The sequence below is a fragment of the Prionailurus viverrinus genome, chromosome C2 (assembly GCF_022837055.1).
Source record: "Prionailurus viverrinus isolate Anna chromosome C2, UM_Priviv_1.0, whole genome shotgun sequence".
Taxonomy (NCBI): Eukaryota; Metazoa; Chordata; class Mammalia; order Carnivora; family Felidae; genus Prionailurus; species Prionailurus viverrinus.
Window position 1 is genome coordinate 75,760,532 of NC_062569.1, and position 17,166 is coordinate 75,777,697.

The following is a 17,166-nucleotide window of genomic DNA, read 5'->3' on the forward strand; positions in this document are numbered from 1 at the left end:
CCTAAGAGTATCTGGTGGTTTCTACAGACGGGGACATATATATAATAATACTAGAAAATACTTTTCTTTTTCATGATGAGAAATATCAGTCATTTGCTTCCATGCAGACATATCCACAAGAATGCTCTCTTATTCCATTACTAGTATACATTGAAGTTTAATGGCAACATTGAAGTTGCCATATAATGGCATGTTTTACAATGAGAAACTGATATGCCCATCAGAGTATCCAAATTTTCTCTGCAATTTTTCATATACTTCAAAACATGGGTGAACATCATTTTTTCATGTTAAACACAGAATCCTTTTGCAAAATTCCAGGTTTTTTTTTCTTTTTGAAGATTTTATTTTGAAGTAATCTCTCCACCCAAAGTGGGGCTTGAACATAATTACAACCCCAAGGTCAAGAGTTGTATATTCTGTTGACTGAGCCAGCCAGCTGCCCCCAAATTCCAGGTTTTTCAAGCAGTCATTTGGCTCTTTTTTTTTCTCTTGTATCTGATATTTTAGACTCTGAGTTGCATATTATTTTGAGTAGTCATCATCTGAATTCTATCACATTTAGAGGCATTTTCTTTTCTTTTTTTCTTTCCTTTTCTCTTTCTTTGTTTAAGTTTTTATTTAAATACCTGTTTAATTTTCTTTTTTAACGTTGATTTATTTTTGAGACAGAGGCAGAGAGTGAACGAGGGAGGGTCAGAGAGAGGGGGACACAGAATCTGAAACAGGCTCCAGGCTCTGAGCTGTCAGCACAGAGCCCGACGCGGGGCTCGAACTCACGGACTGCAAGATCATGACCTGAGCTGAAGTCGGCCGCTTAACCGACTGAGCCACCCAGGCACCCCTAAATACCTGTTAACACATAGTGTAATACTAGCTTCAGGAGTAGAAGCATTTTCTTTACTTTTGAATTCTTTATTTGCTTATTCCTTTATGTAGTTGTGATCAGAAACTGCTGAATTGCTTGCCATATCCTTCTCTACAGAAGGAAGCTACATGCCTTTTTATGAACTGCTCTTATATCACAGACTGCCTCCCCTCTAGCTAACTGTATTTTCTTTGTCCTTGGACTGTGGTTTTTCACAGGTCAACAAATGTTTCTCCTGGAATTTTAATAGATTTCATTTTTTTTCCCCAGTAATTTTATTTTGATACAATTCCAAACAGAATAATTGCAAGGAATACTTGCATGTCTTTTATCCAGATTAATTTGCCAGTTGTTTATATTTTTGCCTTATTTGATTTATCAGTCTTTCCCCCACCCCAAACACACACACACACACACACACAAACACGTACACAGTCGCACAAATGCATGCATTCAGGTATATATGCACATCATTCTTTTTAAATCGTTGGAGAATAAGTTGGACACCTGTAAACACAGTGTTATTTCCTAAGGAGATTCTCTTATGTGATCATAGTACTATTATCAGAAGCAGGAAATTTTAACATTCATCCATTACATTGTGTAACCTATAGTCCATATTCAACACTTGAATAACAGGGACTAGCTGTCCCAGTATTGTATTTTATAACGGTTTTCCCCTCTCCAGGATCCAGTCCAGGATCACACAGTGCATTTTGTTGTCATATCTCTAATCTCCTCAACCTTTCTGTCTTTCTTGACTCTAATATTTGAATCATATAAGCCAGTTACTATGTGGAATATCCTTCAGTTAGGTTTGTTTGATGTTCCCTGTGATTAGATTTAGCATTTTTCACCAGAACGGCATAGAGTGATGACATTGCATTATGTTAGAAAACACATGAGGTCAGTTTGTCCCTGTATTAGTGATGTTAACTTTTCATCATTGATTAAGGTGACAGCCACTAGGTTTCTCCACTTAGGAGTCATTGTTTCTGGGTTTGTTCTGTTGCATGCTGACTTAAATCAAGACAGTCACTGATTAATTAGACCTTGGATTATTTTATGTTCTTTTTGCAGCTCGAGATGCTGCTGTGCAGAAGATTGAGACTATTATTAAGGAACAATTTGCACTTGAAATGAAGAATAAGGAACACGAGATTGAAGTCATCGACCAGGTATAATGGTGATAATGGTGATATATTTAAAAAATGGTGATAAATTTAAAAAAACAACAAAGCTATTGCAAAAAAAATCTATACATGATGAATTAAAAAAGATCTGTTGAGATAAAATTATGTTTTTTTTCCCTTTGCCGTTCTTTTAAAGAGTTTTCTCATTCTGGAAAAAAGGCATTTTTTTTTTTTTCTATAAATGAAACTGCAGGAAAACATAATGAAAAAAAATTACCTGAAATTCCATCCCAAAACATAATTCTTCTTTGCTCTTGTGCCCAGTTTCTTTATGGACGTTTCTCAGTGAATATGCATATATACCCACAGATGTTCATATTAACATGTCTATATTCTCTTGCAAACATTGGCTTTTGTCATTCTTTTCAATCCTTTGCCAGTTTGATAGGTAGAAATAGTCATGTTTTTGCTTTCCTTTGCTTATTAGAGAAATTGAACTTTTGGTCATTTGTATTTCTTATTTTATGAAAATTTTTATAGTGTATCTCTTCTGTCATTTCCATTTTTTTAATGAGTTAACATTTGTTTGTAGCGATTGATTGAGGCAAGAAGGATGATGGATAAACTTCGTGCCTGCATTGTTGCCAACTACTATGCTTCTGCAGGCCTTCTAAAAGTTTCTGAGGTAAGTTTTCCTCATATACAATCATTTCTGGCCATCCATATTTGTTGTATGAAGGGGAAATCAGTGTTAATGTGAAATTCCTGCCTTTGAAACGTATCTTGTATTGGCCTTCAGAATTCAAGAAGCCTCGCCTCCCTTCCTGGGAAAATACATAAACTGTCAATAATCCCAAGTAACATTTTTGCCTTTTTATTTAATCCTTTTCCAACTAATATTCAGCACTGTTGCTAGGATTTGCAGATACAAAGTTGAATGAGACCCTGTTCTTGCCTTATTCTTCATTTGGTTATGGTTGGCTTTGGAGCAAATTATAGGTAGATTGATTTTCCTAATGAACAGCAATTTGTAGTTTCAGTATATATACCTTATTCAGGAAACCCTGATTTTTTTTCCCCCAGTCTTTATGAAAAATTTCAAGTACACTGAAGAGGTGAAATAAACACCTGTTTATGCATGCTTAGATTCCATACTTTAACATTTTGCTTTATTTATTTTTCTCTAGAACATTTGAAAATAAGTTCCAGGCATCATGACACTTCACCCCTAAGTACTTAAATCATTTATTTCCTAAAGGACATTCTTTTGTGACTTCCTGATATTATTTGATAACCAGTCCATATTCATATTTTCCCAGTTGTCCCCAAAATATCTTTTAAAGATTAAAAAAAAATTTTTTTAATGTTTGTTTATTTTTGAGAGAGAGAAGCGTGCACGCACACACAAGAATGGGGGAGGGGTAGAGAGAGAGGGAGACAGAATCTGAAGCAGGCTCCAGGCTCTGAGCTGTCAGCACAGAGCCCGACGCGGGTTTCGAACTCATGAACTGTCAGATCATGACCTGAGCCAAAGTTGAACACTTAACTGACTGAGCCACCCAGAGCCCTGTCCCCAAAATATCTTTTAAAGCTTGTTTTTGACACGGGATCTAAGATTCATGGGCTACATTTGGACGTTTTGTTTCTCTAGACTCATTTCATCTAAAATACTTCTTTTACCTTTTCCCCATGATATTGACTTATTTGAAGAGAATAGTTCATTTATGTTTATAGGATATCCCACATTTTGGGTTTATTATTTTTTCCCCTTGGGTTATTCCTTCATTCCCTCTATTTTTTTGCAAACTGGTAGTTGGGTCTAAAGATTTGATTAAAGTTAGAGGTTTTTGGCAATAATACTTCCTAAGTGATTCTGTATACCTCATGATTATATCACATCAGGTGACATAGTAATCAGGTTGTCCTATTGTTAAAGATATTAAGTTTAACCACTTAGTTAATGTGATTACCACTAGATTGGTCCAGTTATAAAGGAATGGGGATAGGGTTCAACTGAAACAGAAGTTCTTGTTTGACAGTTTGATAATTTCAGCATAACTTTTCGTTTTTCATTTTAAAATTCCTTTTTCATAAGTTTTCTCAGATCATTCTCTTGGACAGTACTGGCTCAGTGAGAATGGTGGCAGGGCTGGGGAAGGTGTGACGGCATACTGCTTTCTTTGCATTGTTCCCCATGGTTTTTACAGATAAGAGGTGCTGTGTTTTGGCTTTCATGTCATCCTTGGAGCTTAGGGTACCTGGCATTGGTGGTACTCCTGACATTGTCTTGGAGAAATCTGAAGCATTATTTGAGTTTAATCTTAGGTAGTTGTTTCTTCTAGTTTAGGAATTTCCATAATGCATATTAGAGCCTAAACTATTTTTTAACTTTTTTTTCTAAATGTTTATTTTTGAGAGAGCACATGCTCGAGCTGGGATAAGACAGAGAGGGAGACATAGAATCCACAGCAGACTCCAGGCTCCAAGCTGTCTGTACAGAGCCTGACGTGGGGCTCGAACCCACGAACCATAAGATTTACGACCTGAGTTGAAGTCAGACCCTTAACTGACTGAGCTACCCAGGGGCCCTGAGCTATTTTTTTAGAGCTATCATAACAAATTACCACAAGCTTGGTGGCTTAAAACAAGAGGAATTTATTATCTGATGATTGTGGAGACTAGCAGTCCTAAGTCAGGGTGTTGGCTGGACCATGTTGTCTCTGAAGGCTGTAGGGAAGAATCCTTCTTTGTCTTCGCCTACCTTCTGACAGTTGCTGGCAAACCTTGGCATTCCTTGACTAGTGGCTACATCACTGTAGTTTCTGTATATCTTCACATGGATATTTTCCCTCTTGTGTATCTTCTTAGTTTCTCTCTGTCCACATTTCCCTCTTAACTAGGTAGGCCCTAAAGCAGTATGATTTCATCTTAACTTGATCATATCTGCAAAGAGTCTATTTCCAAATAGAGTCACCTTCAAAGTTCAGGGTGCATATGAATTTTTGGGAGATGCTCTTCAATGCAGATTTTAAAGTCATTTCTTATAAGCTAGCAGCTGCATGGTATGGGGCTTGTAGTTATTCTGTCTGAAGAGGTGGTTGTCCATTTAATGTTTTGTTGCCTTTTTTTTTTTTTTTTTTTTAAACCATTAGCAGTTCTGAACTGTTATTTGGTGGTCTAGAAGTACACTGATTTTTTTTTTTTGCTGTTCTGATTAGGATTTATTCAAGGATATTTAGGTGTATTTTTGTCTATTACGATCTGCCATTTAATTATTTTTAGTTTGCTGTAACAAAATACATCATAGCTCTAAAAAATACCCTTTATTATTGAGATTCAGCAGTTTTGTTGCTTTGAAATCCTAGTCTCTGACTCCTTTTCTCTCACTAAATGATTTTAATAGCATGGTTTTTAAAAGCTGTGCTGCCTAGGAACTGTAGAGTGAATCACATTATAACAGAGTACACTGTATTTTGTATCCAAGTAACAAGATACACAAAAATATTCCAGGCTTCAGTACTGGTCTGATAGCAAATATATGTAAGTATTAATCATTTTACAGCATTCTATGCTACATTTTACTCCTGTGTGGGAGCCATTTTACATACACATTTAAAAAAATCTTTATGTCTCTTACAGGAATGTTTTATTTAGACAGTTGATGAGTTTGTGTTAAAGCATTGTGAGACTAATTTTTTAAAAGTCAGATCTTACTTTTTATATGTTACTACCTATTCACTTTGATTTCTCATTTTCATAGAACTTGCATTTTTAACTTTCAGTGTTAGGACCTTCACACAATTATTTATCACTTTCTAGTTTTTGTTTTGTTGACCCAGACCACGTTAAGGAGCTTGGACTTCGTTTTATGGGTGTGGGGAGACTTTGAAGAATTTCAAGCATGATCCCTAAATAGATAAGGTTTTAGAAAGATTAAAAGTTTAATTTGCTTGCTTTCATTTTTGCAGGGATCAAAAACATGTGATACAATGGTTTTTAATCATCCTGCTATCAAGAAATTTTTGGAATCACCATCTAGGTCATCCTCTCCTGCCAATCAGAGATCAGAAACACCATCAGCCAATCATTCAGAAAGTGATTCTTTATCTCAACACAATGACTTCTTATCTGACAAAGACAATAACAGCAATATGGATATAGAGGAAAGACTCTCAAACAACATGGAACAGAGACCAAGTCGAAATACTGGAAGGGTATAGTTGGATGGGTGGGAGGGAGTCAGAGGAGAAGGGAACTAGTATTTTCTAAGTATGTATTATTTCATTTTCTCTTCATAAGAACCCTAGGAAATAAGTCAATTATATCTCTTTTGGAGATGGGGGAGCCGTCTTGAAGAGGTTAAAGTTCTGTTTGCCCACAAGTATCAGAATTGAGAATTAAACTTAATTAAGCTGAGAATTAAACTGAATCAGAACTGTGTACCGCACAACTCCTAGATGCCATCCACATAGATATGAGAGAAACCTTGAGGAATTGGCAATTCTGTGACCTTGTCCAAAGTCTTTCCATTCTGTCATGTTTTATTTTCTTTTCAGCATTTTCCTTTGTGGAACTTTAATGCTTTAAAAACTGGGGGAAACTTGACAAATAATAAATAGAATTGAAAACCATTTATTCTTCTTTGATCCTGCCAGTTTCTTATTTGAGTTCCTGTATCAAACTGCTCTGAATTTCTCGGTATATATAATATTTGGCTATAGAGCCCTTACTGGATGATTTTCCTAGCCAGGGGTTCTGTGGTAGAGGAAATCTCCAGGTTGCTTTTCACATACTCAGACATCAAGGATTTTATTTATTTATTTTTTCAATTTTTTTTAACGTTTATTTATTTTTGAGAGCCAGAGCACGAATGGGGGAGGGGCAGAGAGAGATAGGGACACACAGAATCCGAAGCAGGCTCCAGGCTCTGAGCTGTCAGCATAGAGCCCGATCAATGCAGGGCCGGAACCCACAAACTGTGCGATCATGACCTGAGCTGAAGTTGAACACTTAACTGACTGAGTCACCCGGGTGCCCCAGATTTGATTTATTTTTGATAAAAATCAAATTAAAATTTTCTGATTGTGAATCTGTATGTGTTCATTGTTGAAAAATTTACAGGAAAGTAAAAAACAATAGAAAAGTCATTCATGATGCCACCACCCAAAAATGAAAACTCTTAATGTTTGGATTTACTTGTTTCTAACCACTATTATTTCTGAGCAAATACTGCATTTTTTTTTTTTTTTGTACGTGTGTGTGGTTTTTCTAAGATTTTTTTTAATCTCTAAACCCAATATGGGGCTTGAACTTACAACCCCAAGATCAAAAGTCATATACTCTACTGACTGAACCAGCTAAGCACCCCTTTTTGTTTGTTTTTGTTTGTTTGTTTTTATATGTGTGTGTGTATTTTTTAATGTTTTATTTATTTTTGTGAGAGAGGGAGAGTGGGGGAGGGGCAGAGAAAGGGAGACAGGATCTGAAGCAGGCTCTGTGCTGACAGTGAGCCCCATGTGGGGCTCGAACTCACAAACTATGAGATCAAGACCTCAGCCGAAGTCAGATGCCGTTTTTTGTTTCAATTAAAAATAATTTAGGTAATACTGGTCATAGGATTTAGAAACTTACCATCTTGTATGTAATATACATGCTCATGTTTATGTAACAAATATTTAGTGTTTACTACATATGTACCAGGCACTTCTCTGAGAACTGTACAAAACAATCATGTGGCACAGGTACTGCTATCTTTATTTTTTATTATTTTTTTTAGATTTTCTTTTTTTAATGTTTATTCGTTTTTGAGAGACAGAGATAGAGCGCGAGTAGGGGAGGGGTAGAGTGAGAGGGAGACACAGAATCTGAAGCAGGCTCCAGGCTCTGTGACAGCAGTGAGCCTGATGTGGGGCTCAAACCTTGAGATCACAACCTGAGCCGAAGTCGGGCGCTTAGCTGACTGAGCCACCCAGGCGCCCCTGATTTTTATTTTTAAGTAATCTCTATACCCGATGTGGAGATCAAACTTACAACCCCAAGATTAAGAATCTCATTCTCTACTGACTGAGCCAGCCAGGCATCCCTGTTATCTTTATTTTATTAATGAGGAAATTTTGATAGAGAAGTAATTACACAAAATTTCACATCTGGTAAATGAAGAGTCAGGATTTAAAACCTGGCAGTCTATCTCTACAAAGTTTAATCATGTCTATGTTATTTCTCATTGAAAAAATTTTGATTATACAAAAGGTTGAAAAGAAAGTAAATTCCATTGACCTTTCCCCGTTTCCATTTCCCAGGAGTAACCATTGTAATAGTTTCTTGTGTATCCTTCCATATCCTATTTGCATATACGAAGCAGAGGTGTATGACTGTTAAAAACACACATACATATGGAGTTATAGTGAACAAGCATAAACTATGCAAAAGATCAAGTAAAACTACTCTTTAATGCTCTGAGAGGTACCACAAAGCCAGAGAATGTGGTAATTAAAAAAAAAAATCTGAGTTACTCTATTCATACCTTCTGTGATTTTGTGGTTTCTGCCTGTTGGAAATTGTCCACATTGAAAGTAAACATTGATTGTGATTTCTTTCAGGACATTGCTAGTATTACTGGCTCTCATAAAACAGAGCAGCGGAATGCTGATCTTACAGGAGATGAGACTTCACGTCTTTTTGTAAAGAAAACAATAGTAGTGGGCAATGTGTCCAAGTAAGTATCCAATTGAATTCTCCCATTTTCAGCTCTCCATTTATGTTAATACTCTTGCATACTTTTATTATTATAGTATTACTGTAGGAAGAGGCCTTAAGGATTTTTTTTTCCCCCAAACTCTTTGTTGTTTTAAAAGTAAACTGAGTCTAAAGACTTGAAACTCTTGCTTCAGGGTGTCTGTTAATCTTTGACATAGAGTAAAATTGTGCTTGGTAAAAATTTCTAAGACATGAGCTTTTATACAAATGGAGTGTTATTTTTTTTTTAAGATTTTATTTTTAAGTAATCTCTATACCCAACTTGGGGCTCAAACTCACAACCCCAAGATTAAGAGTCTTGTGCTTCACCACCTGAACCAACCACGCACCCCATATACAAATGGCGTATTTTATCAAGTTTGTTAGTGTGGATAAATTGGAAGAAGTTTTGACTTTTTATGATCTATGAACTAGTTCTATTTTCAGGGGCCTTAGCTAATTGCTAAAAATATTTGTTGCCCAAATTGAAGTCTTTTAAATTTTTAACAAAAAATTGCAGAGCATGTCTTGAAGACAGAATTTCTCCAAGCTGAGGGGCTAGCTCTTTAACTATGATTATGGTTATATATATGATTATATGTTATATATACTTATGTATATGATTATGTAAGTATCTCAAGGTGTCTTGTGGGAACACCATCATTTTGCCAAATATCTAGGAATGGATAGACATAAATCTTCAAATAGTGTAAGAATGTTATTTCCTCACAAAGTATTTATTTGCCCTTCTCCTCCCTCATGAAGTATATTTTCCCTATGCTCTCTTGTCATCTTTATCATATAATCATTTTCTGTTTTTATGTAATTTTCCCAAATCAGACTGGAATCTCTTTAGGGTAGAAAGTATGTCTTGTTTGTTTTGTACCTTATAGCAGTTGATTTTCAGTAAATATTTGATTGTTGAATAAGTTGATATATTTATGAAAATTGTAGTTAGATTCAGTTATTGAAAATAAAGGATTCAGGCAGACAGCAATTATTTTGGGGGGGGAAATCAGATTGGGGGAGAAGTCTTCCAAGCCCCAGTTAATGGATCACAAATAACAAACAAGTACATTAAAGAGTCTCAGGATAATAAAAACAAAGATTTCTAATGGTCTGTGTGATAGTATTTAAATGGAAGCATAAAGGGGTACCTTGGTTGAATGTCCAACTCTTGATTTTGACTCAGGTCATCAGCCCAGGGTGGTGGGTCGAGCCCCGCATTGGGCTCCGCACTGAGCGTGGAGCCTGCTTAGGGTTCTCTTTTTCTATCTTCCCTCCCCCTACCTCCTGCCCCTCTCCCGAACTCACTCTCAATAAATAAATTAAATAAATAAATGGAAGCATAAAATATGATTAAGGCAATTAGATTTCTGTTTTATAGATGATATTAAAGTGGGTATGCATTTAGGAAAGGGAACTGATACACCATGTGAAGTGTTAAGAGTTGGGGCTTAACAATAGTACAAGACCAGTCAGCTCAGAAAAGTCCAAAACTGGAAATATAGATAGACCCACCATTCCACAAGAAGACTGGGAGAAACAGTCATTGACATTTCAAACAAGTACATTTAATTTGTACGTTTTTAGGTCTTTTGAAGACTAGCTAGAACTAAAATACTGGTTAACTATGGTTAATTATGGTAAAGAGGGAATGGTTGACATGAGAGCTGTAAAGTCCTTGTTTGTTGTGGAAGAGGGAAAAATTACTGATTTATTTTAGACTTGTTAAGAATGCTTGTTAATCTGAGATAATAACTAAAAGAATAGACATATGTTTTTATTTTATTTATTTTTTAAGGTTTATTTTTGTGAGAGAGAGAGCAGGGGAGGGGCAGAGAGAGAGGGAGACAGAGGATTCAAAGCAGGCTCTGTATCAGCAGCAGAGAGCCCAGTGTGGGGCTTGAACTCATGAACTGCAAGATCATGACCTGAGCTGAAGTCTGATGCTTAACAGACTGAGCCATATATATATATGTATATATATATACGTGTATATATATATACACACGTATATATATATGTATATATGTGTGTATATATACACATATGTATATATATGTATGTATATATGTTTGAAGTCTACTTTAAAAAAAATTATATATATATGTATACATATGTGTATATATACATATATATATAATTTTTTTTTTTTTAAAGTAGACTTCATGCCCAGCATGTGAGCCCAACATGTAGCTTGAACTCACGACCCTGAGATCAAGGCCTCAGCTGACATCAAGAGTTGGATGCTTAAGGGCACCTGGGTGACTCAGTTGATTGAGTGACTGACTTTGGCTCAAGTCATGATCTCGTGGTTTGTGAGTTCGAGCCCTGCATTGGGGTCTGTGCTGACAGCTTGCTCAGAGCCTGGAGCCTGTTCTGGATTCTGTCTCCCTTTCTCTCTGCCCCTCCCTCACTCACATTCTGTCTCTGTCTCTCTGAAAAATGAAAAAAAAAAAAAAAATTGAAAGGTTGGACACTTAACTGACTGAGCCACCCAGGCTCCCCTAGAGATTTAAACTTTAAAAGTAGTAAGAGGAAGGTGGGGAAATTGAATGAAAAAAGGGAAAAAAAACCCTGATTCCATAAGAAGGCAAGCAGGGATAGGAGGAGGGATTTGATGAAGTGAAAAAAACAAGGCAAATAGTGTAAAATACTCTAGTAACAACAAATCTAAATATATCAATTATAAAAAATGCCTAGGGATTGTTATCTAGTTAAAAGATACTGTATTGAGATAAAATAATCTAAAATTCAGTTCTCTGTTGTTTATCAGTTACACATCTAAATACAGAAAAATTGAAAGTAAGCAAATAAGTGAGATTTCGCTGGCAGATACTAACCAAAAGAAAACCAGTGTAGCATATTAATATCAGGGAGAATAGAATTTAAGACTAAAAGTATTCATAAAGGTAAAGAGTTATTCTATAATGTTAAAAAGTTCTATTCAACAGGGAGATATTAGATAACAGTGTACTAGACAATAAAGTATCTAAACCAAAACTGAATCACAGGAGAAGTTTCTAAATGCACTAGTATACTGAGAGATTTTATGCACCTCTCTCAGTAATTGGTAGATCAAGCAAAATATCTATATGAATATAAAAGATTTGAACGTCAGTTAACAAAGCTTGATCTGATATACACACATAGACTATTACATGTAATAGTTGAAACATCTTTAAGCATAAGGAACATTTATGAAAATGACCACATAATAAGCCATAAAGCAAGCTCTAACAAATATTGAAGGACTTGTATCATACAGATTGTTTTTGTTTTTGTTTTTGTTTTTTTAAGATTTATTTTTAACCAATCTCTACACCTGGCATGGGACTTGAGCCCAACCCTGAGATCAAGAGTCAGGCTCCACTGACTGAGCCAACCAGGTGCCCCCAGACTACTGTTTTTGATCACTGTTACAGTAAAGTTAGAAATCAGTGACAGTAGGGCACCTGGGTGGCTCAATTGAGCCTTTGGCTCAGGTCATGATCTTGCGGTTCATGGGTTTGAGCCCCACATCAGGCTCTGTGCTGACAGCTCAGAGTCTGGATACTTGTCTCTGTCTCTTTCTACCCCCCTCATTGTGTTCTGTCTCTCTTTCTCTCTAAATGTTGAAAAAGAAAAAAATCAATGATAGTAGGATAACTAGAAAATTTTATGTCTAGAAATTTAAACCACTTCCAAACAATTCATAAGTCAATGAAAAATCACATTAAAATATTCACAACTAAATACTCAAGTAAGAACTTGTAGGATAACACCGAAGGAATATTTAAAGGGAAATGTATAGTCTTAGATGTCTGCAGTAGAGGAAAAGCTTAAAATTAATGAACTAACCATCTCAATTAGAATGATGCAAAGAAATTAGAAAAAAATAAAAATAAAAACAAAACCCTGTATACACAGACTTGGTGAAATTAAGGAAAAAAGACATAGCTACAAATGATGTACTGTGAGGTAAGAAATAATGCCAACATCTTTATGCCGGTACATTTAAAAATTTAGGTGAAATGGAGAGTTCCTAGAAAAATACTGTTTATGACTCAAAAAAGGAAAAACTTTGAATAGTCTTACAACTACTAAGTAACTTTAATTACTGATTTTTAAAACATTCCCATCACAAAACCAAACCAAACTACTAGGCTTAGATTGCTTTACAGGCTGAGTGAACACATAATTTCAGTTGTATACAAAATCTTCTGGAGAGGGCACCTGGCTGGCTTAGTTGGTAGAGCATGCAATTTTTGAACTTGGGGTTGTGAGTTCCAGCCCTATGTTGGGTACAGAGATTGCTTAAAATAAAAAAAAAAAAAGTAACCAGAAAGCCCCCCAAAATCTTCTGAGGATAAAGAGACAACACTTAATCAGGCTATCTTATGAGGATAGCCTAACTTTTTAAATAAAGCCAGACAGTTCATGAGAAAAGGAAAATTATAGGACATTCACAGTTGTGAATAGAAGTGCATAAACACTGAACAAAATCATAAACTGAATTCAGTAAATACAGAAATGATAATACTTCATGATCAAGAAATGCAAGTTTGGATTAACATTAGAAATCAATATAACTTAGCCCGCTGCATTATTAAGGATAACCACAGGCACAGATAAATGTATAGAAGGCTGTGACTGGGGTGCCTGGGTAGCTCAGTTGGTTGAGCGTCCAACTCTTGATTTCAGCTCAGGTCATAGTCCCAGGGTTGTTGGATTTAGCCCTACATCGAGCTCCACACTGAGCATGGGGGATCCTTGGGATTCTTTCTCTCCCTCTGTCCCTCTTCCCTGCTCATGCTTGTGTGCGCGTTCTCTCTCTCTCTCTCTCAAAAAAAAAAAAAAAAACAAAAGGCCATGACAATATTTTCTAACAATGTAATAAGGCCTCATGAAATAAAGGGAGGGCTAAAGATACTAGTTTTACCATGGTCAGGACTTAAGGGGATGGTTTATTTTGGCTTTTCTTAATTTATTTCTTAAAACTTTATTTTGAGAGAAAGAAAAGTGTGAAAGAAGGAGAGAGGCAGAGAGAAGAGAGAATCCCAAGCAGGTTCTGCACTTTCAGCACAGAGTCCAACATGGGGCTCAAACCCACGAATGGGAGATCATGACCTGAGCCGAAACCAAGAGTTGGATGCCTAACCGACTGAGCCACATAAGCACCCCTGTTTTGGCTTTTAAAAGGCAAGAGACCAGTTGCAAACTTTGTGGCAGCAATGAAGAGTTCAGAGTTCTAGCACTTTGAAACCTAAATGAAATCAGCCCGAAAGCTAGAGAGACCCTAGCCCAGGAATAAAATATGCCAGTTTATTTCTACCTCATTTCTACCTCCACTTGGAAAGGCAAAATTGATTTTTTTTTTAATTGGATGATGATAATCAGAAAATAAAACAAACTTTAAGGGAATGCTCCTTAGAAACCAGAATAAATAAATAAGTAAATACTTTTAAAAGATTAGCAGCAAAAGATTCACTTTGATTGGTTAGGGGATAGAACTATTAAATCTTTCTAGAATTAAAAATATTTTAAGTTAAAATATTTTTTAGGGGAGTGGGAGGTATATGCTTCCAGTTATGGAATGAATAGTCATGGGGATGAAAGGTACAGTGTAGGGAATGTAGTCAGTGGTATTGTAATAGTGTTGTATGATGACAGATGTAGTGAGCATAGCCTAATGTATAGAGGTGTTGAATCACTCACTGTGTAGTATACTGAAACTAAGGTAACATGTCAGCTATACTTCAATAAAAAAAATGGTCTCAGCCTTATTGACCTATAATTGACAAAATTATATTTAAAGTGTACATTATAATTTGATATAAGTATACATTTTGAAGGGATTCCTGCCATCAAGTTAATTAACATATCCATTATCACCTCATGTTTACTTTTTACATTTTTTTAGCATTTATTTATTTTTGAGAGAGGGAGAGCAAGTGTGAGTGGGGGCTGAGCAGAGAGAGGGAGACAGGATCCGAACACAGAGCCCAACGTGGGTCTCAAACTCACAACTATGAGATCATGAACTGAAATCAAGAGTTGGCTGCTTAACCGACTGAGCCACCCAAGTTTAAGATTTTATTTTTAATCTCTACACCCAATGTGGGGCTTGAACTCACAACCTCAAAGAGTCACATGCTCCAATGACTGAGCCAGCCAGGCACCCCATCACCTCACATACTTCTCTTTTTTTGGGGGGAGTGTGAGAACATTTAAGTTCTTTTCGCTCAGCAAATTCTATAATGTTATCTACTGTAGTTACCATGTTATACATTAGATCTTCAGATCTTACTCATCTCAAAGCTGAAAGTTTGTACCCTTTTACCAAACTTTCTGTATTTCCTCTACCACTAGCCTCTGGTAACCATATTTCTGTTCTGTTTTCACAAGCTTGACTTTTTTAGATTTCATGTATAAGTGATACTGTGTAGTATTTGTCTTTCTCTATGTTAGTATTTGTTTGGCTTATTTCACTTAGCATAATGCCCTCCAGATCCATCCATGTTCTCACAAATGTCAGAATTCCCTTCTTTCTCACGGCCGAATAACATTCCCTTACACACACACACACACACACACACACACACACACACACACTCAGTTGACCCTTTAGCATTCTTTTTTTTTTTTTTTTTTTTTTTTTTTTTTTTTTTTTTCAACGTTTATTTATTTTTGGGACAGAGAGAGACAGAGCATGAACGGGGGAGGGGCAGAGAGAGAGGGAGTCACAGAATCGGAAACAGGCTCCAGGCTCTGAGCCATCAACCCAGAGCCCGACGCGGGGCTCGAACTCACGGACCGCGAGATCGTGACCTGGCTGAAGTCGGACGCTTAACCGACTGCGCCACCCAGGCGCCCCGACCCTTTAGCATTCTTGAGCAATGTGAGGGTTAGGGGCATCAACCTCCCACACATGAAAATGCACATAAAACTTTTCACTCCTCAAAAGTAACTACTAGTAGACTGCCGTTGCCTGGAAGCCTTATCGGTGACATAAACGATTGATTAGCACATATCTTGCATGTGACGAGTAATAGAGAAATAAAATAGAGAAAAGAAAATATTAAGAAAATCGTAAAGGGGTGCCTGGCTGGCTCAGTCAGTAGAACATGAGATTCTTGATCTCAGGGTCATGAGTTTAATCCTCATGTTGGATGTAGAGCTTACTTTAAAAGAAAAAATAAAAAGTCATAAGAGAAAATACTCTTACGGTATTGTAAAAAAATGACATGTAAGTGGACCTGCACAGTTCAAAGCCATGTTGTGCAAGGATTAACTGTATGTATATGTGTATACATCTTTGCCCATTCACATCTTTATTCAATCATATGTTAATGGACATGTATGTTTCCATATCTTGGCTATTGTAAATAATGCTGCTGTGAACATGGGAATGCAAATAGCACTTTGATAACCCATTTTCATTGTCTTTGCATATATACACAGCAATGTGGCAGTTTTTTTAATTTTTTTGAGGAACCTTCATATTGTTTTCCATAGTAGCTATACCAATTTATGTTCCCACAAATAATGCACAAGGATTCCCTTTTCTCCATGTTCTTGCCAACACTTGCTATCTCATATTTTTGATGATAGCCATTCTAACAGGTATAAGGTGATAACTCATTTTAATGTGCATTTTTCTCATGATTAGTGATGTTGACCACCTGTTTATGTACCTGTTGACCATTTGTATGTTTTGTTTGGAAAAACGTGTATTTAGTTCCTCTGCCCATTTTTAAATAGATTTTTATGACTTCTTTTTTCTATTCAATTGTGTGTGAGTTCTTTATGTATTTTCAGTATTAACCTTTTGTCAGATAAATGATTTGCAGATATTTTTTCTCATTCCTCATTTGCCTTTTCATTTTGCTGGTGGTGTCCTTTCCTGTGCAGAAACTTTATAGTTTGCTGTAGCCCCACTTGTTTATTTGCTTTTGTTGCCTTTGCTTTCAGCGTCAAATCCAAAAAATCATTTCCCAGACCTGTCATGGAGCTTGCCCCTGTAACCTTTCTTCTTACCCTTAAAAGTTTTCTTCTAGGAGTTTTATGGTTTCAGGTCTTTTTTTTTTTTTTTTTTTTTTTTTTTTTTTTTTTTTTTTAATGGTTTCAGGTCCTAAATTTAAGTCATACATCTGTTTTGAGTTGATTTTTATATGTGGTATAGGATAGGGGTCTAGTTTCATTCTTTAGTATGTAGTTGTCCCGTTTTCCCAACACCATTTATTAAAGAGACTGTCCTTTCCCTATTGTATACCTTAGCGCCTTTGTCATAAATTAATTACCCATATATGCATGGGCTTATTTCTGTGCTCTCTTCTAGTCCATTTATCTATGTGTCTGTTTTTATGCCAAACCATAGCGTTTTATTACTATAACTTTTTAATATAGTTTGAAACCGGGAAGTATGATGCCTTTTTTTTTTTTTTT

At 36.1% G+C, this 17,166-nt stretch overlaps 1 protein-coding gene across 3 annotated transcripts in view; it reads left to right on the plus strand.

Moving 5' to 3' along the window:
* Positions 1 to 17,166, plus strand: part of YEATS2 (YEATS domain containing 2) — a 116,512-nt gene that overhangs the window by 24,070 nt on the left and 75,276 nt on the right. For all 3 annotated transcript variants that reach the window (XM_047874250.1, XM_047874252.1, XM_047874251.1), the window contains exons 3-6: positions 1,949 to 2,046; positions 2,594 to 2,686; positions 5,970 to 6,215; positions 8,601 to 8,716. In XM_047874250.1, the coding sequence (XP_047730206.1) occupies positions 1,949 to 2,046; positions 2,594 to 2,686; positions 5,970 to 6,215; positions 8,601 to 8,716 (553 nt within the window). The remainder of the gene's footprint in view (positions 1 to 1,948; positions 2,047 to 2,593; positions 2,687 to 5,969; positions 6,216 to 8,600; positions 8,717 to 17,166) is intronic.